At 44.5% G+C, this 27,117-nt stretch overlaps 1 protein-coding gene across 2 annotated transcripts in view; it reads right to left on the bottom strand.

The window, feature by feature from the left end:
• Positions 1 to 27,117, bottom strand: part of TTC27 (tetratricopeptide repeat domain 27) — a 173,887-nt gene that overhangs the window by 61,367 nt on the left and 85,403 nt on the right. For both annotated transcript variants that reach the window (XM_074988551.1, XM_074988550.1), the window contains exons 10-12: positions 23,759 to 23,872; positions 3,058 to 3,153; positions 935 to 1,057 (exon numbers count right to left, since the gene is read on the bottom strand). In XM_074988551.1, the coding sequence (XP_074844652.1) occupies positions 935 to 1,057; positions 3,058 to 3,153; positions 23,759 to 23,872 (333 nt within the window). The remainder of the gene's footprint in view (positions 1 to 934; positions 1,058 to 3,057; positions 3,154 to 23,758; positions 23,873 to 27,117) is intronic.

Raw genomic sequence — 27,117 nt, 5'->3', positions numbered from 1 at the left:
TGAGTCTGTGCTCACGAAAGCTCATGCTCAAAACTTTTCTGTTAGTCTATAAGGTGCCACAGGACCCTTCGTTGCTCCTTATCTTTAACATTCACATTATCCCTCACCATATAAAACAATCTTTCTTGTCTATAACCTGGACCATATCACTCTTCTCTCTCAATGAGTCATATTATGAAATTCAAACTTCTTGCTCTCACCTCCAAAGCCTCTTCTCACTCAAGCATTCCCCTCTGTGTCCTCAAAACTCACAGGTCCTCTCAGCTCTACCAATGATGCTAAACTCATTTGCTGTTTGTCCTCTTTTCCGACTAATATTTTCTTCACACACTTCTGCTTGTGCATGGATGCTGCTCTGAGGGGAGCAGTACTACCCTCTTCCAGTTGAAATACCTTTTTCAGACCCACTTCTGCCCTGACAGCTACAAGAAATCAGCCATTGTTTGAGTTGCTTGCAGCAGCACCAACAGCCACCACAAGTGCTAGGGCAAGGTGGGAGGAGACCCCCCCAGCTCTTTATCCTGGGAGAGCCAGGGCCAAAAGAGGAAAGGGTGCAGGCCAAGAGCACTCAGATCTCAGTAGTCTCCCTTTCCCCACAGTCATGCACAACTGGAGTAGTGCTGTTGTGGTGCTTTAAAGGGGACCAGAGCTCTGACTGCTGCTGCCACCAAAGTAGCAGCAGTGGTGGCTGGAGCTCTGGGCCCCTTTAAAATGCTGAGCCTGGGGGACACTGCCCCCCACCCACCTCATAGGCAGACCTGACTGTTAAATATAAAAAGACTGGATGAGTTGATACCTGTATATATAACAGCTCTGTGTGTACCTGCATGTGTGCACATTTTTACAGTGTATAGCATAACTGAATCTCTAGGCACCACTGTAATATAAATAACAAAATCCAAGAAATTCATGTCAGATAACAAAACTCTCTCACCTTCCCATGCTGTCCTGCTCTTTCATAGCAGATCACCACATCTTCCCACATTTCCAGCTTCTCAAAGATTTGCAGAGCTGAGCTGGTACACCCCAGTTCAAAAAGCAAGCTTGCAAGTTGGCGCTGAATAAGACAAAATAATAGGGGGAAAAAGGCAGATGCAAGTTCATTATCATTTCAGAAAAGATGTTAGAGGCATTTCTGTCCTGAACAAATAGCCCCCACTAAGAGTGTGACAAATATTGCTCTTGAAATTTTGTATCTTAACTCTGAAGATTAATGGGATTAAGTCTGCATAAAGTGCTTCTTCTGGGTGATGATCCAAATTAAACCTTTTAAGCTTCTGAATTTTGCTCATCACTGATAAATCGTCCTAATAAAAATTACTCCATTTTGTTTCAACTACCTTTAAAGTCAACTTGTCCACACAATGTAACTATCTCCAAAATAAGTTTTTGTGTGACAAAAATGGAAAAACTGAGAGCTCCTTCTAGAAGGCACATCAGTACAGTGTGACCAGTCATATTGATCTGACTACAAGGTAAGACAACAATTTGAGAGCAGAAGCTCTGCAATACAATAGTTAACTTTTACAAATGAGCAATTCCACATTATACTTAACTAAACTATTTAGCTATACTATCTAGACTTTGAAAAGTTGTTTTTAAAGAGATTAATACAACAAAATCCCCTTCAATTTTAAAGGAAATCATAAACTTGCTTATCACATAAAATACAAAATTTTGTTTGAGGAACCATGGAAATGTACTAAGTAAGACCCCACTCCTTCAATGAGATAATGGAGTCAGACCCACAACATGTCTGTAATCCTAACAAATTTAATGGAACTCTGTGCCGGTGCAAGTGTCCACATGTAAGCTTCCCATTACAAAAAAGATGTGATGTGTGTGTGCATGCACAGAATAATTTGGAGAACAATGAGTCAAAGTGAAAGACCAATAGCTAGGAGGCAGAACATTACAGTTTTTAGGGATTTCAGGGTTATATGGAAAACAAGGAAACAGCGTTACCTCACCTCTGGCCAGAATACCCTGGATCATGACCCACTTCCTGAAAGACCCAGCCTACTTCATTAAGGGAAAGATGGAGAATACAGGCCTCTAAAAAAAGCTTGTGCTCCAAAATATCTGTTAGTCTATAAGGTGCCACAGGACTTCTTGTTGTTCTCGAACCTTCCCTTTGCAGATACGGTATTTTGGTTAACTATGGAAACCCTAACTGCATCTGACACTTTTCTTTTGAAAGCAGGGCCGAATTAAATCTTCTGGGGGCCTGAGACTAGTAGATTTTATAGTGCCTGATAGGCTCCAGGGTGAGTGAAAAATGCAGGGTTCAGTGTGCGGGAGTGGGCTGCAGGGGAGCAGGGTGGGAGTGCAGAGTGCAGGAGCCAACTAAGGGTGTGGGGTCTGGGCAGGAGGTAGGTTGCAGATATGGGCACAGTGCGGGGTCTGGGCAGGAGGTAGAGTGTGGAGCAGAGCAGAGGTGCAGGGGATTGGGGCACTCACCTGGTGCAGCTCCTGGAGGGAACATGTGGCTCTGTGCGGCCCTGTACTTAGTGACACTGCCCTCTGCTGCTCCCAGCCAATGGGACTGGTGGAGGTGGAAGCTGCAGGCAAGTGCCACTAGAAGTGGCACACAGAGTTCCAGTCCAAAGAGGGGAGGAGGAACAGTAGTGTGCAAAATTTGCTCCCATGACCCCCTCCCCAGTCCCCTCAGGCAAGGCTACAGCACAGCTGCAGCCCCGAAAGCCCCTTTTATGGTCTAGCCCTGTCTGAAGATATCCTATTTTGTTTTTCATAAAAAGATGACCATGCAGAAAAGTTGTTTGCAATCAAATACTTTTAAGAAGGCAATCAATTCTGTGTATGATGGACATGTGTAACACACTGCATTTATTTTAGAATTTGACTTCTTTTATTAAAAAGTCTAACTATGCCTACATTGTTAGGCATTTTTCCCAACAAGTTCTTATATATGGTAACAGACAGCACACAGTGGCTTTCCAATGCAGCATCTAGGATTTGATGCTTCATAAAATAGCACGCAGTATCAAAATAATTTCAACATGGTATCTAGAGTAAACCTCATATTGTCCTTTGTACCTCTATGGCCCAGTGCGGAGGCACTGGGCAACTGAAGAAAAGCTTCAGTCGTTCAGATACCAATGTTTTCTTGTCTTCAAACTGATCTGCAAGTGCCTACAAATACAAGTTAGACAATTTAAACCCTGAATTGTATACTAAAATATACATAAACTCAAACTTCCAAGAGTATACAAACCTTATGAAATACAATAGAAGCTTGTATTGCATAAACAAGAACAAGGAAGAATCAAATATCTAACTGCCACCCAAACAACTGAGCAATTTTAAAAGCCCAAACAGTGTAAAAAAAAAAAACACCACACCATGCATATGTTGAGCAAAACAAAATCATCTATTTCTGTATCTGAGGTTTGTCAAGATGCGTTGCTCATGTCCATTCCACATTAAGTGTGTGTGCTTGCCATAGGCACTGGTTCTGGACTTTTTCACCTCAGCAGTACCCATCGAGGAGCAGCTCTGGTGCCCTCTGGAGTGGTGCCCACATGGTGCAGTACAAATGGTACTGTTTGCTCCCCCTCCCACAACCCTCAGTTCCTTCTTCCTGGAAACTCCATCAGTGGAGGAGGAGGAGGGGTTATGGAATGGACATGAGAACACATCTTGAACAACGCTAGTTTCAGAAACAGGTAACTGTCTTTTCTTCAAGTGATTGCTCATGTCCATTCTACTTTAGATGACACCACACAGTACCCTCAAAGTTGGGTAGGAGTTTACAGCTGAGTAGATTGTCACACAGTTGTGGCAAAGTTAACACTGATCCAGGTGTTTTCTCATTACATGGTTGTCTGATTCCTGAGGGGGTCTCAAGAGACTTTACCTATTTGTTGAAATCCCTCAATACCACAATGGGACTTTAATCAAGTTGCATCACTCTGGCCTGATGAATGATGGCCTAATGAGATATGCATGTGTGGACAGGGGGCCATGTTGCACCTGATGTCCCAGATCCAGGGAGGGGACCATAGAGGCAAGGGAGATCATTCAAAACATTAGTTTCCATAGGTACTTGTTTAGGTCTCATTGGATGGGTTGGCCCCTTGAACTCTGGGATCAAAAATACTGGGAGTACAGGCAAGCAATGGGATGGGCTGCACTACATTTCTTTGAGTAGGGTCCCCATGGGTGCTCTGCTCTGGGTGACCACAAAACAGTAGCTGCACTTTGGAGGTGCGTTTGGAGCCCAGTAATGATTACAGTTGACAGAACTGCTTGACCCACCTGAATGGAAGAAGCAATGGAAGACGAGAGAGTGCAGTGCTCTGCAAATATATTGCTGGAAGACCACGTCACCGCTTTGCATATGTCTGTAAGGGGTATGTTCTTGAGGAAGGTGGTGGAAGACACAGCCTGGGTAGAATGCGCAGTGACAGCAACCCAAAACTCCCTTTGGTGAATTATATAGCAAGTGGGGATACAGGTGTAGATCCACTTGGATAGTCATTGAGATGAAACAGGTAGGCCTTTGGATTGCTCTGCAAAGAATAGAAAGAGCCTAGGAGATTTGTGCCAAGGCCTCATGTGATCAACGTAAAAAGTCAATGCACAATGAATGTCTACAGTGTGCCACACCACATGCACTGGATAAGAGTGCAGATTCGGGAAGAACACCGGTAGGTGGATAGGCATTGATGTGAAATGGAGAGGGAACCTTCAGGGAGGAACTTAGGACAAGGGTAAAGAATGACTCTATCCTGGGTAAACACCATATAAGGAGGTTCAGCCATGGAGCGGTGAGCTCCGCAACCCTCCTGGCCAACATGAAGACAACTAAAAACATGACCTTCATCGACAAATGGAGCCAGAACATGTCACTAGGGATTCAAAAGGTGCCTTCATGAGACAGCTGAGTACACGGTTAAGATCCAGATAGGGACCAGAGGACGTTCTGATGGGAAGGTTATTTTTCAGACCTGTCAGAAAATGTTTGGTGATGAGATGTGTGAGGAAGGAGATGCTATCCTCCAATCACTGGAATGACATCAATGCTGGGGAATGCACCCGGACAGTACTGAGGGCTAGAACTCACCCATGCAGGTGCAACAGGTAACAGAGGAGGACAGGAAGGGATGCGCTGTGAGGTGGCAAAGGATGATTAGTGCCTAACCATTGAGAAAACTGTGTCCACTTTTAGAGGAAGGACTTATGGGTGGACTCCCATCTGCTGTTAATGAGAACTGCTTTTCCCCTCCTCAGATCATGTGATTTTGGCATTCTGGAACCATGGAGGCGGCATGCAGGGATGCGTAACCTGAATAGATCAGGGAGAAGGGTGCAGCCAAAGTCCTGAGACAGAAAGTTGCAGCAAAGAATAAAAGGTTACAGAATCACCACTGCAGCCAGTACAGATAAAGACATCAAGTTTGTCTCGGTCACGCCGGGGCTATCAGAATGAGGCGAGCCTGATCCAGTCTGAACTTGACCAGAAGTCGGTGAATCAAGGGACACAGAGGAAATGTGTCGAGAACGTGTGTATCCCATTTGATGGAGAAGGTGTCCCCGAGAGAGTCTCCCCCCAGACTCCCTCTGGAGCAATACTGGTGACATTTTCTGTTGACTTGGGTTGCAAACAAGTCGATGCACAGTTGGCCCCAAAGCTGGAGCACATGATTGAGGGCCACTGTGTCAATTCTCCACTCATGGTGATTGCTGAACAAGCAGCTGAGGGTGTCCATGGTCACATTCAGTACACTGGGGAGATATGTGGCCACTGGAGTAATGTGGTGTTGAAGACATCAAGCCCACAATTTTATGGTCACTGCGCATAGGCATGGGGACTGAACCCCATCCTGATGTTTGATATAATATATGCAGATGGTGTTGTCTGTGAGGATGTTCACTGATCTGTGTCGGAGGTGCCAACAGAAATGCCGGCAGCTGTAGCAGACCACTCTGAGTTCCAGGAGGTTTACGTGGAGCGCCTGCTTGGTGAAGTACCATTTGCCCTGGACCATACGGAACCCAGGTGGGCCCCCCATGCTATAAGGGAGAAATCTATAGTAAGGGTAAAAGATGGGGGCAGTTAGTGGAATGGTACCCCTGTGGTAATGTTGTCTGGTTATGTCCACTACTGAAGGGAGGTGAGAATGTGTGGTGGTATTGCCACAATTTTGGACAGTGGGTCCCTGGCTGGGGATAGCACTTGGCCAATCAGGACTGAAGGCACTGCATATGAAGTGTGGCCAGACTGACCATGTATGTGGTAGTGGCCATGTGATCCAGCAGCTTGAGGCAAATGCGTACCATGACGATGGGAGACCATTCACACCAACAGGACAAGACCACGCAGGGCCTGGAATCTTTGAATTGGGAGAGTAGCTCTGGTGGTAGTAGTGTTTCTGTGAGCCCCAATGAACTCTAGAGACTGCGTGGGTTGAAGTGTGGACTTCTCAAAGTGTATGTGGAAACCTGGGCTTCGCAGGAGGTCTTTGATTGCTGTCACCATGTGAAGGGCCTCCAGGAATGATGGCTTTTTTATGAGATGATTGTCCAGAAGGGGGAAGATGATGACCCTGTGATGACACAGGTGGGCAGCCATGACCACCAGAGCTTTGGAGAACATGCTGTGCATGGTGGAGAGCCCAAACTGTAGAACCCAGTACTGATAAAGGTGGTATCCCACTGTAAAGCAAAGAAAACACTTGCACACCAGATTGACAGTGATGTGGAAATAGGCATCTTGTAGGTTCAGATATGAGAACCAGTCATTTCTGTCCAGTGCTGTAATAATGGTCACAAGAGTCACCATCTTGAACCACTGATGTAGAACACATTTGTTGAGCCTCCTGAGGTCGAGGATGGGCTTCCACCCCTGATTTTAATTCTGGGTTAGGAAGTACATGGAGTAAAACCTCCTGCCCTGAAACTCCACAGAGACCGGCTCAACAGTGCCCAGATGGAGGAGATGCAAGGGGTCCCTGAAGAGAGACAGGGTATAGGTAAATGGGGTGGAATACCCCAGGCCACTATCTCCAGTATCCTCTTGTCCTAGGTAATGGTGGCCCACTGGCAGAAAAAAAAGGGCAGAGGTGGTGGTGGAATGGGTGGCACCCATATTGTGTGATGGCTGGAGCAGAAAGATCTCTCAGGCTCCCGAATACACCCTCAGAACTGCTGTTAAGGATGGAGAGGGTAGGATGCCAAGGGTTGTTGGTACAGTTTCCAGTGAGATCTTTGTTGCTGGGATCTGTGCCACTGGCGAGGTTGCGGCTGGAACTGCTCCCATGGTCTCTGATAGGGAGAGTACCTTGCCTGCTTGATGGAAGGAGGGTGTACACCCCCAACGTACACAGTCTAGTATGAGAATCCTTCATAGAGCGAAAGACCTTGTCTGTCTGCTCAGTGAACAGACAAGTTTTGTCAAACGGAAGGTCTTCCATGTTCTGCTGCAGATCCTTGCCCCCAATCCCCGAGGGCTGGAGATATCACATGCGCCTCATGAACATGTGCGAGGCCATGAACTTAGCCACTGTATGCACCACATCCATCACAGACTAGCATGCCATGCAGGCAATGATGTAGCAATAACAAAGTTGGTTTGTGATCTATGGTGGCAATATAATTTGAAAACACTGATTACTGATTTACTAGCCCAGGTTAAGCGTCTCAGAGAGAAAGTTGTGTTAGTCTATAGCTTTACAAACAACAAGCAGTCCTGTAGCACCTTAAAGACAAAATTTATTAGGTAAATACATCTCATTGCCTAATAAATTTGTTAGTCTTTACGGTGCTACAGGACTCCTTGTTATTTGTTAACCTACATTAAGAATTTTAAAAACATATTTCTAATATTCACAGCCTCAGTGATATTTCAAAATTACTAAGCAACTTGCAAATATCAGTGACTTCCAGGAGCGCCAAAACAATGTTTCTGGAGTGGGGGAGGGGTGGCTAACAGGCATTGAACCAGACTAAGCTCTGTATTTAACGCATACCACTTTAAGCCGGGTGCCACAGGATCCCAGCACTCTTAGTTCCAGCACCTATGGTGACTTCAGTGGATGTGCTTGGATGTTTTGCATTTTGAGAATCGAGCCAATGATTTAGGAGCCTGACTGTGGATTACAAGGCTTTTTATATATATAAAAAAAATTGCTTTATTTAAATTCTCTCCCACAAAAATTGTATCTCAGTAGCCCTATTCTCAGAGATTAACCAGAATCTACTTCAGGTGAGTGACGTGTATTTACGTTATTTTCCATCAAACCAGAAAGAAGACAAAAATCTAATTGTTAAACACGGTTCAGTACAGTCCAAGGAGGATTCAAAGCAGTCTGTGTTCTGTGCAATGCAGGAAGATTTATAAACAGAGAATAACTGATTGTAGCCTATAGTTGCAAACTATATTCTGACATTACTTAGAAGAGAAGGCTACATTTTCTGTACACATTCCAGGAAATCAGACAACTCCTAAAACGTGTTGCTCCTTTTAATAGAGCTGTGCAGCAAATGGAATTTCTATTTTGTGGGAAATTCTGTGAGTTTTGAGGATTGGCTTTGTTCTGAATTGAAACAAAACCAAAAAATTCCAAAACATTTTAGATAAGATTAGTTTTGGAACAAGTGCTCTATTTCATTAAAATCCAAGTTTTGTTATGATTTTGACTTTTACTTATAACTTCTATGTAATGTAATATCAAAATTAATTTTATATTAAGTCATTCTGAAACAAGAAAAACATGCCCTTTTCAACTTCATCAACATTTTTTTTGTAAAGAAAGCTTAAATTTTGAAGCAACAGCATTTTCTGGAACCAAAAGTCCTCATCACAAAATTCTCAATCAGCTCTACTTTCTACACTGATTGCCTGGAAAAAATGTAAATAAAAAGTTGCACTAGAATATGGCTATTTATTAAAAAGGATTCTTTGCCCCCACCCAAAAGAAAATAATTATTGTATTTTGTCTGTTGTTCCAATCTGCTACACATGAAAATATCCGAAGGTTAAAAGTTCTCTAGATTGGGAAAAAAAATGCAACAGACCATAGCAGTTCTTGTAAGTCATAGATTTTTAGCATTCCCAAGTAAGTTCTAAGAACAGGAAGCTATTACGGTTGAGTATGCTAATGATCTGTGGATAGCAAATCACTGGAAGAGTGCTGAGTTATAACATTTCTAAACGATCCTTGCAAAATTTAAGTATGCCTAGTATGTACAAAGGAAGAATCCTATCGTAGCTCTGTAGCTGAAAACCTACCATACAACTATAAATCAATTAAACTTACAAATTCAAGAAAACTAAACTAGCAACTCTCACACTCACAACCTGTCCAACTCCTGCTCCCACTTCAAAAAAACTAAAAACCTACCCATTTAATCACTGCTTTCAGGAAAAGCCTGTGTAAACAGAAAGGCTTTGTACCATACTCACACGCTGAACTTCCTCTTGATAATTTGCCTCGCTGACTGACACCAAACGGTAAAACTAAGTGGGAATCTGGCTACAGTGGACCAGCTTCTATTCCAAAAATTATTTCTAGTTTAATCCTGTCCCAGGATTCTCATCAAATGGACCATTCAATCTGTACCGACTGAATGTGAATGAACAACAAAGATTTATATGTTTTAGTGCATCTTTTAACATGAGTTTTAATATAAATACAGTGATTATAAATAATCTCACAAAAATACGATTTTAGAAACATTCTTTAAAGAATACAAACACCACAGTGGTGAATGCATAAGACTGAGACAGATGCAACCGGCCACTTTATTAGCAGCGCACCAATATATTTCACCTTTGCGTATATGGATATAATTTAAAAAGAAACACAACCCCAGGAAAACATCTTGTTTGATTACGGCTAATGGAATAAAAATTCATTAAATGAATCAAAATTAGTACTATCAGAGTCCTACAGTTATTAAAATAAAACAGAGAAGGACATTTAGGTTTCACTGATTGTGTCTATTACCATCATTCAGTCACCACCTGCAAACCAGGGACCTTCTAAAGCAATCTAAAATGCATTTAAAAAACAAAAAAAAAACAAAACCCTCCTCCTGCCACTGGAAAACCACCTCTCATACATCAAAAGTGATTTGTTAGATTAACACCAAAATGTTCTCGAAAAGCTTCTCCCAGTCAGGAGTTTGCACTTCACAAAATTCACATGGAAATGACTTCTGAAAGAAATTAACCCATTATGTCTTCAATGAGCATCATGAGCATGATGCACGTCATCTGGAATTTTGGATAAAGTGTGAAGGACCGTATGACTGTTTATCAAATCTGGCATGTAAAACCCTTGCAATGCCAGGATGCAAATGCCTATTCTCATTTTCATTTTAAATAAGCAGCATGCAGAATTATCTCCTGTAAATATAAATAATCTTGTTTGCCTTAGCAAGTTGCTGAACAAGAATTAGGACTTAGTGGACTTGTAGGTTTTTGGTTTACTTTGTTTTTGAGAGCAGTTATGTTACCAAAAAAAATATCTACATTTGTAAGGTACATATGCATGATAAAGAGATTGCACTACAGTACAATACTTGTATGAGGTAAAGTGATAAAACACTTATTTTAAAGGGCATATATTTGCAGTCAAAATAGCAAAAAATGAGCATTGTACACTGTAGTCTACGTTGTAAGAGAAATCATTATATTTAAAAGTGTAGAAAAACATCCAAAATACTTAATTTCAGTTGATACTCTATTGTTTAATAGTGCAATTTATCAAGACTAATTTTTAATCATGACTAATGTTTGAGTTAATCACAAGAGTTAACTGTGACAAATTCACAGCCATACTAAAAATGATTAGCATCATCCTAAACAGAATCTGGGATACTTCATCTGCTGTTTGTATGTTGGTGCTCTATTACAACTAACACAGTACTGACATATACAGAATTCAGGTAGTTATGATGCTGTGCAATTAAGGATTTAGGTAACTGTGAAAGAAAGTGAAAAAGAAGGGAACCAGTGATCACTCAGCGCTCAATGAAGCAATACAAACCGTTCAACAGACTAGTCTGGGAACCTCTGAAGGGAGTATTTTGATTTCATAACTGTAATTGGATTTGAAAGACAAAGATAAAATAAAACAATAGAGTTAGCACAACCTGGGTGCCTTATTCATAAGTTACACATGCAGCCCCTCTGCTCTTGAGTCTGAACTCCAGAGCAGCTGCTTCCAACTGACATGTCTATTAAGTGATCGTTGTAGACCTTGGAAGTATAGTGACCACACCATCACCAAAATTTAGCTTCAGACCCACGCTCTCCTTCCCCGTAACTTATGAATTATTATTGTGTCTTTTGGAATGTTGGAGATTCTATTTTTGTTTGCAGGCCTGTTGGGAAGAGCATTTATAACTTACTCCTCCAGTATCTCATTTACAGACACATTTCCAGCCGCAGTATTTTCATTTTTACATTAGTTTGTCTACTTATATTGTCATCAAGCCAGTAAAAAGTAAAACCACTCGTCTCTTAGTAATTATATGGTTATTGTACATTCCTTTCATCCACTATTTTCTGGACCTTTATCTACAAAAGAAATAACCTTTATTTTTTTTCAATATTTCTCCAGTACCAAGATTTGTCACTGGTTCCAATATCTTTCTAACAACATTCCCCACTTCATTCTGCCCTTGTAATTTTGAACTAACTTTGGGCCCAGGCATAAAAATCTGAGAGGCTTATATAACACTGTTCTTCTAATTTTACTGCCAAGTCTGACCTAATCAAATCAAATCTAACACTTAACTGACATTAACAAATAAATCTACTCATGTTTTTCATGTACTTGTCTGTGGTGTGACCTACACAATAAAACATTTTCAACATAATGGTCAAAGAGGGGGTGAGCAAATGTTTTACATTGGGACCCACTTTTTGTCCCTTCAATTTAGCAGCCAGCAACCCCCCATCCCTGGAAGCAAGCCATGGTCTCCTGGAAGTGACGCGCTGTGCTCCCTCAGCAATGGTGGTGGTGGAGGCTCCAGGACTGAGAGGTTAGAGAGAGGATAAATCAGCCTTCAGAATGCCACTCTCTCTTTTGAAAAGCTTGGCTTTTATTTTTAGTTCATGCCAGGAAGAGAAACCAGCAAATAATTTTATACATCTCTTTTTTTTCCTCGATTGGACCCATGGGATCATTTCTCTGACTGTGGCACTAAACAGAAAGAGGTTGATAGTAATTGTGGTAGTTTTGTAACTTACACTGCTTCTTACTGTAAGGGATTCTCAGCAGCAATGAAACTTTAAACTAAATATGTTCCTCTCTTTATATCAGACTCTCAGAAGCTTTGAAGCAAACCCAGCCCAGGTTGCCTCAAGGAATTAAGTCTGAACACAACTTATTAAATAGAATTAGTATTTGTAAAGCAAACCACTGGTGGACCTTGAGCCCAGAGCCACTGCTCAAAGGAGATCTCAGCACACTGCTGAAAGGAGACTTACTTTTCTTGAGGGCCCTGCCTGGTCTGGCCTGGGAGCTCAGCTGTCTAATCTTCAGAGAGTGTGAAGCCTACCTGCTTCTCTAACCACACCGTCCTGCAGCTTCTCCTGCTGGCAGCTGCAAGCAGAGCCTTTTGTAAGGTGCGTGGCAGACTGTGTGCACATTGGGGCGTTTGGCTGGAGCTCCCCTCAACACACAGCCTCACTTCCTTCCCCACAGCAGGGTCAGTGACTCGCTAACGTAGCTGCTCTCCTGAAGCAAGGTCACACCCTCCTTCTGTGAGAGGGACCAGGAGAGACCTGGGGCCTGGGGCGAGGGTGGGGGCACAGAAGGGTCACTGACTCACGAAGGGTGCGTCTACACTAGCAACTAACATGGAAGATAGACACTACATCTAAGTAGCCAGCAGAGAATCTACACGCAGTTTCCATTACTTCAAAGTTAACTTCAAAGTCGGGAGCCCAACTTCAAAGTCCTCACTCCGTTCCCAGGAATGTAGTAGTGCCCTACTTCAAAGTTTAACTTTGAAGTAGGGTGTGTGTAGACGCTGAACTTCGTAGTTAGTTTTGTAATGTAGACACAGCCTAATGGAGCTGCTCTCCTGCAGCAAGGCCACACCCTCCTCCTGGAAGAGACACCAGGAGAGAGCTGCGGCCTGGGGCGGGGTAAGGAGAAGCAGCCAGGAGATGGCTCCCCACAGAGATCAGCACAACTGGAGAAGAGCAGCTGGGGGAAGGCAATGGAGGCTGTGCTGCAGGGGAGGGGCAGCCCACTCACACTGCACTCTCCCTTACAAAATTTCATGCCCCCACTCCCCAGGGTGTGTCACCCCACTTTGTGCACCCCTGGTCGAAGACTAATTATTCTCTATATTCTAAAGCCGAATGAAATTTCTTTCAGCTTTTATTGTTATACTTGAAGTAAAAGTGATACACTTCTTTCTCTACATCTTGGTTTATGTGAAATTCCTCCTGAGATGCATCACTGCTCATAATAAGGAAAGTTCTGAATTTATTAAAACCACACTTAATAAAGTGTGTTAGATTTAGACCACCATGCAAAGATGTAAAATAAAGATATCCTATATTAAAAAGCCAATCCACACTATATTTGTACAGTTGTGGAAAAAAATTAGCCTGCACAGCACGATAGGCTGAAATTTAATAACGGACAGAGTCTTGGATGGAAATAAAATTTGCATCTGTATTAGCTCTGCAAACGTGGCATGTGTACATTTAGAAATCTGTAGGGCTCTAATAATGAAGATTTACGTAGTCAATGAATTACAAATATATTCTTATTTCAATTTTTATAGACTACAACTACCTACCTCTACATTCTGATTTTTGCACTTAAAATACTTCTAAAATTGAAAAAAGATTAACTTATTTCCTGCAATGGATAAAGTAGCACAGTAATAACTATCAACAAACCATCTACTGGAAGAAATATTCAGAACAAAGCTGAATCTGTTCTGATATGTACTAAACTATTAAAAATTATACAAACATTAATACAATAGCTTTTTTTTTCTCTCATTATTAGGGTATTTGAGCTCCACTGCAACTGTTTTCCGAGGTTTTTATTCGGAGAATCAAAAACCTCTAGGTATATAAATTAGTCTTTCAGTTGTGGTTAGAGAGGTGCCTGTTTTGTATCCTCTTTGCTTGAACGGAGGCGCTGGTGACTCTTGAACTTGCTTACATCTAAATTAGCCTGCACTTGGCAACTTCTGGGCATGGTGCATTTTGACCCATATCAGAGCAACAGCTGATTTTTGGCTCTGTGCACAAACAAACAAAAAATCACACAGGAACTTTATTTAAAAAATGCCTATTTTTCAGGACCGACATCTCCACAATCCTTACCTCAGTTTGGGTTAGTGTTACACTAAGCCTATTCTACACCCTCCCGGAGCACAACAAATTATAAAGGAATCCCGCTAAGCACATCAATTTTAGCGGACTTGGTAAGAATAACTTTTAAACAGAATGCTATCTTTACTGCTGAGGCACTGTGGCATCACTAAATATTCATCTAGGCTGTAAGTGTCTTTTTTAGTTTTTGAGAGGCAAAGGGGAGAAGAAAGCGGACAGGAGGAAATGATTTCAATAATCAGTGCCACATAAAATCTAAAGGATTAGTTATCACAGTTAACACTGAATAGGTCAAGGTCACTAGTAGGAGATAATTCACTCATGAACATCTCATGAGCTTTTCCTTTCTATTTCTAGCTGAGAGCAAAACATTAGAACAGGATATACACAGCACTTCCCATGCTATTATCGTTTGGATCTGCAGCACTCACCAATAGTTACCACCCCAATTAAGTATGTTACAATACAAAAGGCGTTTTTACAGCCAGATACTTCCTTTCCAGCCTACATGAAGAATAATAATATAATGACAAATTTCCTGTTCTGGACAAAGTTAAGCAGGATGCTCACTAATAGTTAATGCTCAGTGTACACTTTTCAATGTTAAAAGCAACTGAAGATAATGTATGAGTCTGTTCATGGCAGATACTTCCTGGTCTGTTTTAACAATGTATTTTGTTGTGATAAATTATAATCAGAGACTAATTTAAAACATTGAAATTTTTCTTACCTAACTTGTATGGAGGGGTGGCTTGTTGGATCATTTTTCTTTTTAAAGGAAAAATGTGTGTCTCAGCTGATAATTTTCTCAGAAGAAAAGTTATATCCACAAACTTTTACTTATGGCGCTGATACTTTCTCTGCAGTCTGTGGAGCATTCAGAGCTGTTAATGAAATAGCTAAGAATGCATTTTAGATTGGCCTCATTGGTTCCTGATCAGAAAGTCTTGCAAAAGGCAAAATTACTGATCCCAGTTATTAACACAAACTAAAGTTAGGTTAGCTGTTTGGCTTTTGGCAAAAATAAAAACAAAAGACCAAACCAGTGGCCCTTCTCGCTTGGAATACTAAGAGAGCGAGAAAGAGTGTGTCTGTACGTTTTTCAAACCAGAGCACATCTATGCTTATCTGAAGATTGACGCAGCAACAGTTGATATTCTGGGGTTCAATTTAGTGTGCCCAGTGGGGCTGTGGTAAATCAAATTATCAGTGCTCCACTGTCAACCCTGGTACTCTTCGGAGTTGCGAGGAATAAGGCATGTCAATGGCAGAGTTTCTCCCATCAACTTCCTGTTGTAGAGATGGCAGAAAAAAATCAATTTAGGAGTTGCTGGAGTTCTGTACCTTAAATTGATTTTTTTTTTTCTCCATAGTGTAGACATGGCCTCACTGAACCTGCCTTTCTTAGGGAAAGAGAAGTTACAGGTCTGATAGTCTTTCTGCTACGAGTAGCTTGCCCACTGACCCTTAAGGAATAGCCAGTACTAGCCAAAGAAAAGTGTGGAGAAAAGGAAGAGGGGGCACCTTCATTGATCACTACTGACTGGAGAAGATTAAGATTTTCAGTGTGACATATCCTCCTGCCAAAAGATGAGAGTATTTAATTTGTAGCATCCAGCACAGACATATATGTTGGACAGCATGACCATTTTGTCAATTTCCTCTGCCTATGCCTAGGCTTTGTTGGATGAACAGCTTACCCAGACAGAAAGCTAGTGTATGGCAGAATGTATTATGAATGTAAAATGCGTTAGCCTTTCAATGAATAGTAAGTTAAACCACACAACTGAGTTTTTAGTGACTGGTAGCAAAGTCCCCAGAGACTGAGTGCACAGCGAGGTAGCGTGCATTACATCATCAGCACAGTTTGCTGTGCTCTAAGACTTTGTGGGGGCAAACTCTAAAAGTTGGTAGCCGATATGGCTGCAGAGTATCAGAAAGCATTAGGGCATTTTCAGGCTGCATAGAATTTTTATATTAAATTTTAGATCTAGGATATGATATTTGTGAGTTAACTACCCTGCAGCTGTGTCATCATAAAACACATTCAAGAAAAAAAGCGCTCTGTTTTAGCTTGATTTTTTTTTTTTTTTTTTTTTTTAAGGGAAATAACTGAAAAATACTGGATGAAAACTCACTCTAACCTCCCCCTCTCCCCAATGACTCCAAACTTCATTTATGCAGAAATTTGATGAGGACAACCTGAAGTATCCAGGAAGAAAAACTGAGAAAAGAAAAGTTACTCACCGTAGTAACGGTGGTTCTTCGAGATGTGTCCCCGTGGGTGCTCCACAATAGGTGTCGGGCTTGCCCGGCGCCGCAGATCGGATCTTCCAAGCAGTTTGTGCCGGCACGCGCATGTGCCGGTGCGCGCCGCTCCCTTGCGCGCTCCTGGCCATGTGCGCGATCCGGTCCCCGCCAGTTCCTCGACCAACCGCCTCGGGTGCCCCTGCAAAACACTAACAGAGATCCGAAGCGGGGAGGATGGGCGGGTAGCGGAGCACCCACGGGGACACATCTCGAAGAACCACCGTTACTACGGTGAGTAACTTTTCTTTCTTCTTCGAGTGTCCCCGTGGGTGCTCCACAATAGGTGACTACCCAGCAGTAACCCAAGATAGGAGGTGGGTAATCGGATTATGTGCAGCTTGTCCCCGAGAGGACCGCTGCAGAGAGACGGGTATCCTCTTGGAATACCCTGTGAAGGGCGTAATGTTTGGCGAAGGTGTCGTAGGATGACCAAGTCGCCGCTCTGCAAATGTCTTTTAACGCAACGCCCTTGAAAAAGGCTGCTGATGCCGCCACCGCCCTAGTGGAATGAGCCCTGGGAGTGGCCGATAAAGGAATCTTTTTGAGCTCGTAGCACATTTGTATGCAGGATACAATGTGCTTTGAGATTCTCTGCGAGGAGAGACCTTCTCCTTTTGATTTGGGAGCGAGGGAGACTAGGAGTCTATCCGTTTTCCGGAAGGACTTGGTCCTGTCTACGTAGAAGGCTAGCGCCCTCCTCACATCCAGGAGGTGTAGGCGCGCCTCTTCGTTGGAGTTATGAGGCTTTGGATAAAACGAGGGTAGAACAATAGGTTCGTTAATGTGAAACTCGGAAGAAACTTTGGGAACAAAGGCTGGATGCAGCCGTATGGTTACCGCCGCCTTGGAAAAAACAGTGCAGGGTGGCGTTGCCATGACTGCCGCGAGCTCGCTCACCCTACGAGCTGACGTAATTGGAAGAAGAAAGGTCATCTTTATTGTAAGGAGGCGGAGGGGAACCGTGGCCAAGGGCTCGAACAGTGGTCCCATTAGCGTGGTAAGCACCAGGTCCAAGTTCCACGAAGGTGGAATTGGTTTCCGAGGAGGGTATAGGTTTACCAACCCTTTGAGGAACCTGGTAACCATAGGGTGGGCGAACACTGTGTGCCCTTCCTCCTCATGTCTGAACGCCGAGATGGCGGCAAGGTGGACCTTCAACGAGGATAGCGAGAGTCCTCCTCTCTTGAGGTCCAGTAAATACTCTAGTATTGTAGGTATAGGCACCAAAAGGGGGGCCAGCTGTTTGGTAGAACACCAAGCCGTGAAGCGAGTCCATTTTTGCTTGTAGGTCTTCCTGGTGGAAGTCCTCCTGCTACTTTCTAGGACTTGCTGTACTTCCACTGTGCATGTGCTCTCTAGGGAGCTGAGCCATGGATTAACCACGCTTGCAGTCGCAGGCTTTGGGGGTGCGGGTGCACTATGGACCCCTGGGCCTGCGTGAGCAGATCCGGCGCCACCGGAAGAGGCATCGGTGGACGGTCCGACATGCGCAGGAGTAGGGGGAACCAGTGTTGTCGATCCCACGTTGGGACTATCAGGATCATCCGGGCCTTTTCCCTCCTGGCTTTCTGCAAGACTTTGTGGATCAGCACTGTGGGAGGAAACGCATAAAGTAGGGGGCCCCTCCACGGGATCGCGAACGCGTCCCCCAGGAAACCCCATCCCAGTCCTGCCCTGGAGCAGAATCGTGGGCATTTCTTGTTGTGCTGAGTGGCAAACAGGTCTATTTGGGGAAAACCCCATGCGTGGAAAATCGGCCGTAGCAGATCGGGACGGATCTGCCACTCGTGTGAGAGTGCAAAACGCCTGCTCAGCTGGTCTGCCTTCACATTGTGCGCACCCGGCAAGTATGAGGCTTTCAAGATTATATTGTGGGCGATGCACCAGTTCCATAAGCGGATTGCTTCCGCGCATAAGGCACGGGATCGAGCTCCTCCTTGCCTGTTTATATAAAACATGGTGGAGGTATTGTCTGTACTGATCCCGACGACTTTGCCTTGTATGTGGTCTCAAAAGTGTCTGCAGGCGTTGAACACTGCTCTGAGCTCCAGTATATTTATGTGTAGTGACTGTTCCGTGGGTGACCACAGTCCTTGAGTCACCTCTTCGCCCATGTGCGCTCCCCACCCTATGAGGGAGGCATCTGTAGTGAGAAAAACCGATATTTGCGGCTGGTGGAAGGGTACCGCTGTTAGCAGGTTCCTGGGGTTTACCCACCATTGTAGGGATTTGCGCACCCCGGCTGTGGGCGACACCACCCTGTGAACGGTGTGTACTGCCGGTTTGTATACACTCGCCAGCCAGTGATGCATGCTGCGCATGTGTAACCTGGCGTTCTGTACTACGAACGTCGCCGCTGCCATGTGGCCCAGCAGCTGCAAGCACATCAAGACCGGCACCGTAGGGCTGAAGGTGATGACCTGCACGAGGGAACCGATGGCCCGAAAGCGAGCCTCTGGTAGATATACTCTCGCTGTAACCGAGTTTATGCAAGCCCCTATGAACTCTATGTCCTGTGTGGGGTCTATTTTTGATTTTGCCAGATTGATAACCAGGCCGAGCGAAGAGAACGTGTTTGCTATGACGCGTATCATGCGCAGAACCTCCCCCTTCGAGGCCCCTTTGAGCAGGCAGTCGTCCAGATACGGGAAAATAAATACCCCGTCTGTGCAGGTAGGCTGACACCACTGCCAAGGTCTTGGTGAAGACTCTGGGGGCCGAGGAGAGGCCAAACGGTAGGACCTTGTATTGGAAGTGTTCGTTGCCTACATGAACCGGAGGAATCGCCGGTGAGCCGGATGGATAGTTATGTGGAAGTACGCGTCTTGTAAATCGAGGGCTGCGAACCAGTCTCCATCGTCCAGTGCTGTAAGGATGGAGGCGATTGTGGTCATCCGAAAATGTTGCTTGCGCAGGTACCTGTTGAGGCCGCAAAGGTCTAAGATGGGCCTCCAGCCTCCTGTCTTTTTCTCCTTGAGGAAGTACCTGGAGTAGAACCCTTTCCGTTGCAGTTGCTCCGGCACTCTTTCCACTGCCCCTATGAGCATGAGATGGTCCACCTCCTGCCTGAGCCTCGCTACATGGGAGGCCTCCTGGAGGTGGGGCTTGGGTGGAGGTCGAGACGGTGGGAGCGACTGGAAGGGGATGGCGTACCCCGTGGCTATGATCTCCAGCACCCATTTGTCTGTGGTGATCCTTTGCCACTGGTCGTAGAATGGTCGGAGGCGATGGTGGAATAGTCGCTTCGGATGACCTTGTGCGATGGTAGTGATGGCGCAGCCCTGGATCTGTATGTCAAACTTGTGGCCTTTGGCCCCGCCCCAAGGACGCACGGCTCTGTTGTGAACGTCGCCTGGGAGTTCTGTACTGCTGGTGCTGTTGATGTCGCCCTTGCTCGTAACCCCTGTGGTACTGGGGGCGCTGTTGCTGGTACTGGTACCGTCTTTGTTGAGGGTAGTACCTTTTCTTTGTGTATGGAGGGGTGTAAATCCCCAGGGTCCTGAGTGTGGCTCTTGAATCTTTACTGGAATGAAGGACCGAGTCAGTTGATTCAGCAAACAGCTTCTGCGAGTCGAAGGGAAGGTCAACTATCTTCGCCTGCAGATCCCTCGGTATACCCGAAGTCTGGAGCCAGGACTCCCTTCGCATCACCACTGCCGTTGCTGTGGAACGTGCTGCTGTGTCCGCAACGTCCAGGGCGATCTGAACTCCCGTCCTCGAGGCCGCGTAGCCTTCTTGCACTATGGCCTTGAGCACCGGCTTTTTGTCCTCTGGAAGCGAGTCCATGAGGGAGGTTAACCTGGAATATTTGTCGAAATTATGGTTCGCTAAGTGCGCTGCGTAATTTGCCATTCGCAACGTTAAAGTGGGGGAGGAGTAGACCTTTCTGCAGAACAGCTCTAGCTTCTTGGCATCTTTGTCTGTTCCCCCTGTCCTGAATTGAGATGTCTTTGATCTTTGTTGCGAGGACTCCACCACCAAGGAATTTGGCTGTGGGTGGCTGAACAGGAACTCCATGCCCTTCGCCGGCACGAAGTATTTCTTATCCGCTCTCTTTTGGACAGGCGGAATAGTCGCAGGGGTCTGCCATATCATAGTGGAGGACTCTAAGATCGCTTCATCAAGCGGTATTGCTACTCTGGAGGAGGCCGGAAGTCTCAAATTTTTGAGGAGCTTATGGTGTTTCTCTTGCACCTCTGCTGTCTGGATGCCTTGCATGAAGGCCACCCTCTTAAACAGCTCTTGAAACTGTTTGAGATCGTCCGGAGGATGGACGTCCCCCGGGGCCGTAGCCTCGTCCTGGGAGGAGAGCGAGGAACCGCTGGGGTACGTCTCTCTGGACCATTCCGGTTCCTGCTGGTGATGGTACACCCTTGTCGCTAGAGGTTTGCGAGGGAAAATCTCGGGGTTCCATAACCAGTCCCCCCTGAGATGCTTGAGTCTCTGTCCCCGGTCGCGATTGCCCTCGGGGGTACGAGATCGTCTGTGGGGATCTTTCCCTAGTAGATTGCCGATGGTGTCTATGCCCCGCGTGGTAGGGGCGACCATGGCAGTATAGGCACTGTTCTTGGGAAGGTGACCTAGACCACTCCCTCGGTGCATACCCTCTGCGTCTGGGGGAGGGAGATCGTCGAGACACTGGAGAGAGCGATTTTGCATAATAGTCTAGCGGTTCAAACCCCAGGAAGGGTGAAGGTGGTCCCAGCCAGGGTGAGGCTGGTTGCAAAAATGGAGAAGGGGGCTCCGGGTAGGCTAGGGGGGACCCCTGCCTTCTGGTTGGAGTCTGCAACATAAGCGGAGGGCTGTGAGAAAGCAACTCCACAGCCCTGTCTGGAGAGGGGCTGCAATGCCTCCTCTTGTGTGCAGCCTTTCCCGTCCCTGGAGGAGGTAACTCCGCCCCCTGACGCACAGGGGATCCCGGCCCCGTCCGCACCGTGCTAGGCACGCTCGAAGGCGGTGCCGCACGTGCGGTGTCCTTCTGCGCCTGCAGGCTACGTGCCTGCGCGCTCTGCACCGCCGGTTCCCCGGGGGTCGGTGCCGCTGCCTGCGGTGCCGCCGGTACGAGCGCTTGTTTAGCCGCCGCCCTGCCTGCGGTGCGGGGCGGCTGGCTGATTATCGGAGCCTGAGCCACTTCCACGTGGCTCTCCGTGCCGCCGCCGATCAGCTGTTGCTGCGCCTGGGGGCTGCTCGCTCCTCCCGTCCTGCTCGCTGTTGCTGCCGGCAGGGATCGGGCTGTGGAGGCTTTCCTCCATTTTTGCGCTGATGGGGTGAGGGAGGCAGCTTTCCTTTCATGGGCCCCGGAGGGTCCCTCCTGCTGCGGCCGCTCCGACACGTCTGGCTGGAGGGCCTTATCAAAAAGGAGCATTTTAAGCCGCATCTCCCTGTCTCTCCTTGCTCTGGCTGTTAATTTAGCACAGAAGGAGCATTTCTGTGCAACATGGGACTCCCCAAGGCACCTTATGCATAGACTGTGCCCATCGGACGCTGGCATCGCCTCTCGGCAGGACTCACATTTTTTAAATCCTGAAGAGGACATTGTTGGTGAGTCTTTCAGTTGTTAAACGGGTACTTAGCACCTTCTCTGTGCTGTTTTCCCCTTCCGATGGCCTGCCGCAGCAGGAGGGCTGATGGCCCTATGCTCCTGGTCTCCGGCGCTTGTTACTGGGACTGGATTGAAGCTGTTCCGCTTGTAGTTTGTTTGTTGCTTTTGTTTTTGTTTTTTTTTTTTTTTGCAAAAATAACAACCGGCTAACTTGCAGTAGCCTAAGTACTTGAAAAACTTGAAAGAAAAACAGTTTAAGTCATTGAATACGCTACTTGGCCTTAGCCTAGTTCGGATTTCGTCTGCAGCCGACGGCGGTTAAGAGGAACTGGCGGGGACCGGATCGCGCACATGGCCAGGAGCGCGCAAGGGAGCGGTGCACGCCGGCGCATGCGCGGTCCGGCAGAAACTGCTTGGAAGATCCGATCTGCGGCGCCGGGCAAGCCCGACACCTATTGTGGAGCACCCACGGGGACGCTCGAAGAAGAAGAAGAATTTCTCCCCACTTTCAGCTAACTACTAGTTAAACTACTTTCCTGAGCACTGTAATGGTGGTTTATAAAACCAGTAATGACTCCAGCATGCCATGTTACCCATTTTCTATTGACATTCTCTGGTAATATGCCAGATATACCATGAGTGAGGCAAGTTCTGTAGGCATTTAACCTGTAAGACTCTCAGGTTCAAGGACTTGATGGGCCCTCTTCTAACTGCCTTCAAATGTGACGCTTATTTCAAGGCTTTGGACACTTTGCTTCCTAACTGCCAAGACACCTTCCCTAGCTAGAATGTCCACTATCTTCCTGATCAAGGTGAAAAAAGCAGCAACATATTTGCCCCCATGCACATTCCATTACACCAAGAGTTCCTCAGGACTGGGTCACACACCGCTTACCTCATGACATGCACACATATGTGATCTATTAAGGACAAAAGAATTATCAAACAGGTGCGTGGAAAATGCCTGATGACCATGGACATAAACCTGGTTTAAAGGTGTAACGATGGCAGCCTGTTTAAATAAATGTTCTTCAGAAAGGTTCTATTTTCCTATCAAGTTCTACAAAATTATTTTCTTTAAGTGAACATACCTCACAATTGAAATGCATTCTGGATTCTTCACTTACATTTGAGAAGGGCTCATTTATATAAGTGATCAATATGATCATTTAATTAATCTGACTTAAATGAGGACAAAGCAATACCTGTAATGAAAGAGGCACTACTATACCTGGAAGGCCAAAATGTGAATCGTCAAATAGCTGTGCTACTTCCATTTTCCCTTTTCTAAATTAATCCTTACATGGGCATTTATTGTACAAAACAATTCAACGCTACTGAAGTCTGAGCAATTCTGCATTCACAAACTGACACAAAGTAAACACTTGAATGTCACAGAAAGAACAGTTAAAGAAACAGATTCTGATTTCAACCTTCTAAAGGAGGAACCATTTTATTTACAAAATTAAATACGCTGAAAAATGTCAGCTCTCTTTTGAAGTCAGTTGTCTAAATGATTGCAACAGAGCATATCTGAGGACTGGGAGTAGCAACAATGGAAGGCCTACCTGAGTCTGCCTCATTGCTCGCTCCACTCGACGAGTGCTTCCTTTTTCAAGCTTTGTCCGGAGAAGTAAGGCTGAAGATTGAATGGCCCAGAATTTCGGTTGTGAAAGTAAACACTGTGGGGGGAGGGGGGGAAAAAGTTAAACATATTTTTAAAAATAGTGAAAACATGAAAGTTGATAGCAATTTTCAACACCTCATTTGTCCATGTAGGTCTGCTCAAACTGTAGCCTATTCTGCAGTTCAGATTTATTGTCTTGGTATCTTACCAGTGAATTCAAGACTTTTACTGGTCTATCCGATAACCATGGACCAAAGATATTATTGCTATACAATTTCACCTGAATAACGCTTATTTGGTTGTGCACAGACCCACCAAAAAGTGGTGGGGGGGAGGGAGAAATTGTCCCAGACCCAGCAATACAGAAGGGCCTGGAGCTCCTGGCCACTGCTATTGCATACTACTGGTGTGCTCTGGGCAACAGGCAGGGCTGGGTGGAGGGGTGCTTCTTTGGTTCAGGAGGTACTAAAGGCTGGCTCCCTCCAGCCCTGACCCTTCTGCCTAAGCCGCTCCTCTACGGAGGGGGGAGGGCCTGAAGCAAGGATGTCTCCCCCCGCCACGCCTTGCCAAGAACCCAGCAAGGCTGTTGGCTCAGCTTATTTTGTGTGCTGCTGGTTGTGTGCGTGTGAGAGAGCGCGCATGCATGTAGATATACGACTTGTAACTAGTGAATAAACAAGGAAGCAAATGGAGAACTAGTGATAAAAATACACATGGAAGGTCATTACAAGGAGGAGGGATTATTTATTTCCTTAAAGAGTGGTTATGACACAAGAAAAAAAATTAGTTACCTGGTGTTACAGTATAAACTAACTTACACAGCAGAATTTATCAACATTTTTGGTAATCTAGTGAATTTTACCTGTTTTGTTCTATGCAAGAATCCAGTTTCTTGCTGCATAGAGTTTTCTACTTGTCAGTTAAAAACATCAGTCTTACCTGGGCTGATGTGTTTAGCTCCATGCAAAAGGTATTTAAGCAGAAGATTATACATATGTGACACCTTCAATGGTGAGGTATTGTCCACTTTCCCCTACTAAGGTTTAAGCTACTTGTGTTGAGAACACTGTGGTCAATTATTACCGAGCTACAAACTTGATTCTCATGGCTGGAGGCTACTGGGGAGTTTTCAGCCCATACTACTTTGCCAACTTCATGAATATGAGTAACAGATGCCCTGACAGAAACAGCATGAGATCACTACTCACAAAGCCTCTCTGGATGATGACAAAATTAACAGTTATCATCCAACCTGCAATTTGAAGGGAAGGTGAGTAAGAAAGTGGTAGGTACAGTGGCCTCAACACACCTGATTCCACAGAGATGGCTTGGGGCCTTTCCAGTCTGGTGTCAGATGAGGGTATGCTACTATTATCTGTACCCACATTTTACCTTTTTTTACAGAAAGAAAAAAAGTTTAACTACTTGTTGGTTGAAGACAATATAAATCTCTCAGTGAAATGTACTTCAGCTCAATCCAAGGTTGCCAAATACAGAACTATAACACACACCCCGCAACCAGTGCTCCCGGTTATCTGTGTGCTTGTGTGCCACCCAGCTGATTAGCAGCTAGGTTTTTGTTTCTATTGGTGGTGCACATTCACACATGCTTCTCTGCACACAGAAAAATTTCTCCTGATGAATGGAAAAGATTGAGGGAACACTGCCCACAACTCAAAATGATTAAGCAACCGAATACTTCTGAGGACATTCTCAGGCACCCAGGTCTGGGCAAAGGCAATATTCTCCATTTCACAGCATGCTGTAGTAGCTTGAGTACAAAACAGACGCAATATAATATTGTGTCTGAATATAAACAGACACAAACAAATCTTCAGAGATATAAAACTACCTCTCTCCCTGTCAATAAACTAGTGATAGTCCAGAAGCAACAATAGTTATGACGTTACCTAGGCCTCGACTAAGACTCTGTGTGTAACCCAGAGTAACGTGAAAATTAATAGCTATGCTGCCCCAGAAACAGCATAACAAAGTAGTTGCTAGTCATAATTCCTCCTCTTGTTTTCCCACTGCTCCAAGAAAACATCAATATGACAGCTTTTATCCAGCAACAAACTAACTTCATTTGTCACTCTGGCTCTGCTGTGCTGATTGGCATAGGAGAGGCAGAACCTGAAACTCCTCACCCACACCACGGTGTGGCCATATGAAGCCTGACCCTTTCCCTCTGCCAACTGGCAAAACATTTTGTCTTTGGAAAGCCTACACCTCTGAACAGCAAAAGCTTTGTCATTCAATTGCCATTGGAGACATAGCCTTAGAGAGAGATTTAATTGTAACTGAAAGTTTGATTCTGAGAGATTCCTCGCCCATTACACAAGTCAGATTACATAAACGTTTTTGGTTCAACTATTTTGTATGTACGCTTGTAAACCTTTAGTTTGGCAAAGAGAGGTTGTTTACTTAGCTGGTTTAAAATGCAACATAAATAAGCCCTTATCTAGGTGATGGTGCCCTTCCTATTAAAATACGTATTAAAAAACCAAAACAGCACATCTCTCCACTCATAATTACCAGTCAACACAAACACTAATTCAACAATTCCCATCCTTCATATTTGACGTGCCTTTTTAAGTATATGCTCTTTTACTTATCTAGTTTCTTTCACATTACTCAATCGTACAGCAAATTTTCAATGGACGGAAGGTACTAAGAAAGGCTAAAATAAATCATGCAACTATGTGCTATACAGCTATTATACAATGATATTTTAAATCACCCTTATGGTGAATATTAACTGGAAAACAAAAATGTATTTGTTATTTTTGTTGGGTATACAAGCAATCTTTTTTGCCACTCAAGTTTATAGCTCTGTCCTATTTAACTACATAAAGCACTTTAAATTGAGATTTAAATACAATGAAAATATTTGGTTGCTTAGTGACTAAAATTTTTGTGGAGAATAAACAACGTTAGTTACAAGCACATCTGGCAATTAATAAAAAAAACCCTATTCTTTTTAGCTGTACTTACATCAACAGTTTACTTTTACAAAGATACCCCAGTACATGTCTTCAATATTCTCATGGGTAATAAAAATAAGATCAAACTTTTCCAATAAATTGCTTAGTTTAATTCAGAGTATGCATTTAGTGTTATGAAACTTTGAATGTGGATTAACCAACTGTTTGTTTTATAGCTTCAGCCTCTCTCTTACCCAGGAAATACATATTTTAAATTTAAAAAAATCCAAACGTTATGACAATGCACCATTTGGGGACCTAGACAATCATAACTCTCTCCTGTATTATCTTGCAACGATTATATGATTATGAATAA

The sequence above is a fragment of the Carettochelys insculpta genome, chromosome 3, assembly GCF_033958435.1.
Source record: "Carettochelys insculpta isolate YL-2023 chromosome 3, ASM3395843v1, whole genome shotgun sequence".
Lineage (NCBI taxonomy): Eukaryota > Metazoa > Chordata > Testudines > Carettochelyidae > Carettochelys > Carettochelys insculpta.
Note: the sequence above shows the minus strand (reverse complement) of the source record. Positions and strands in the feature narration are given on the sequence as shown.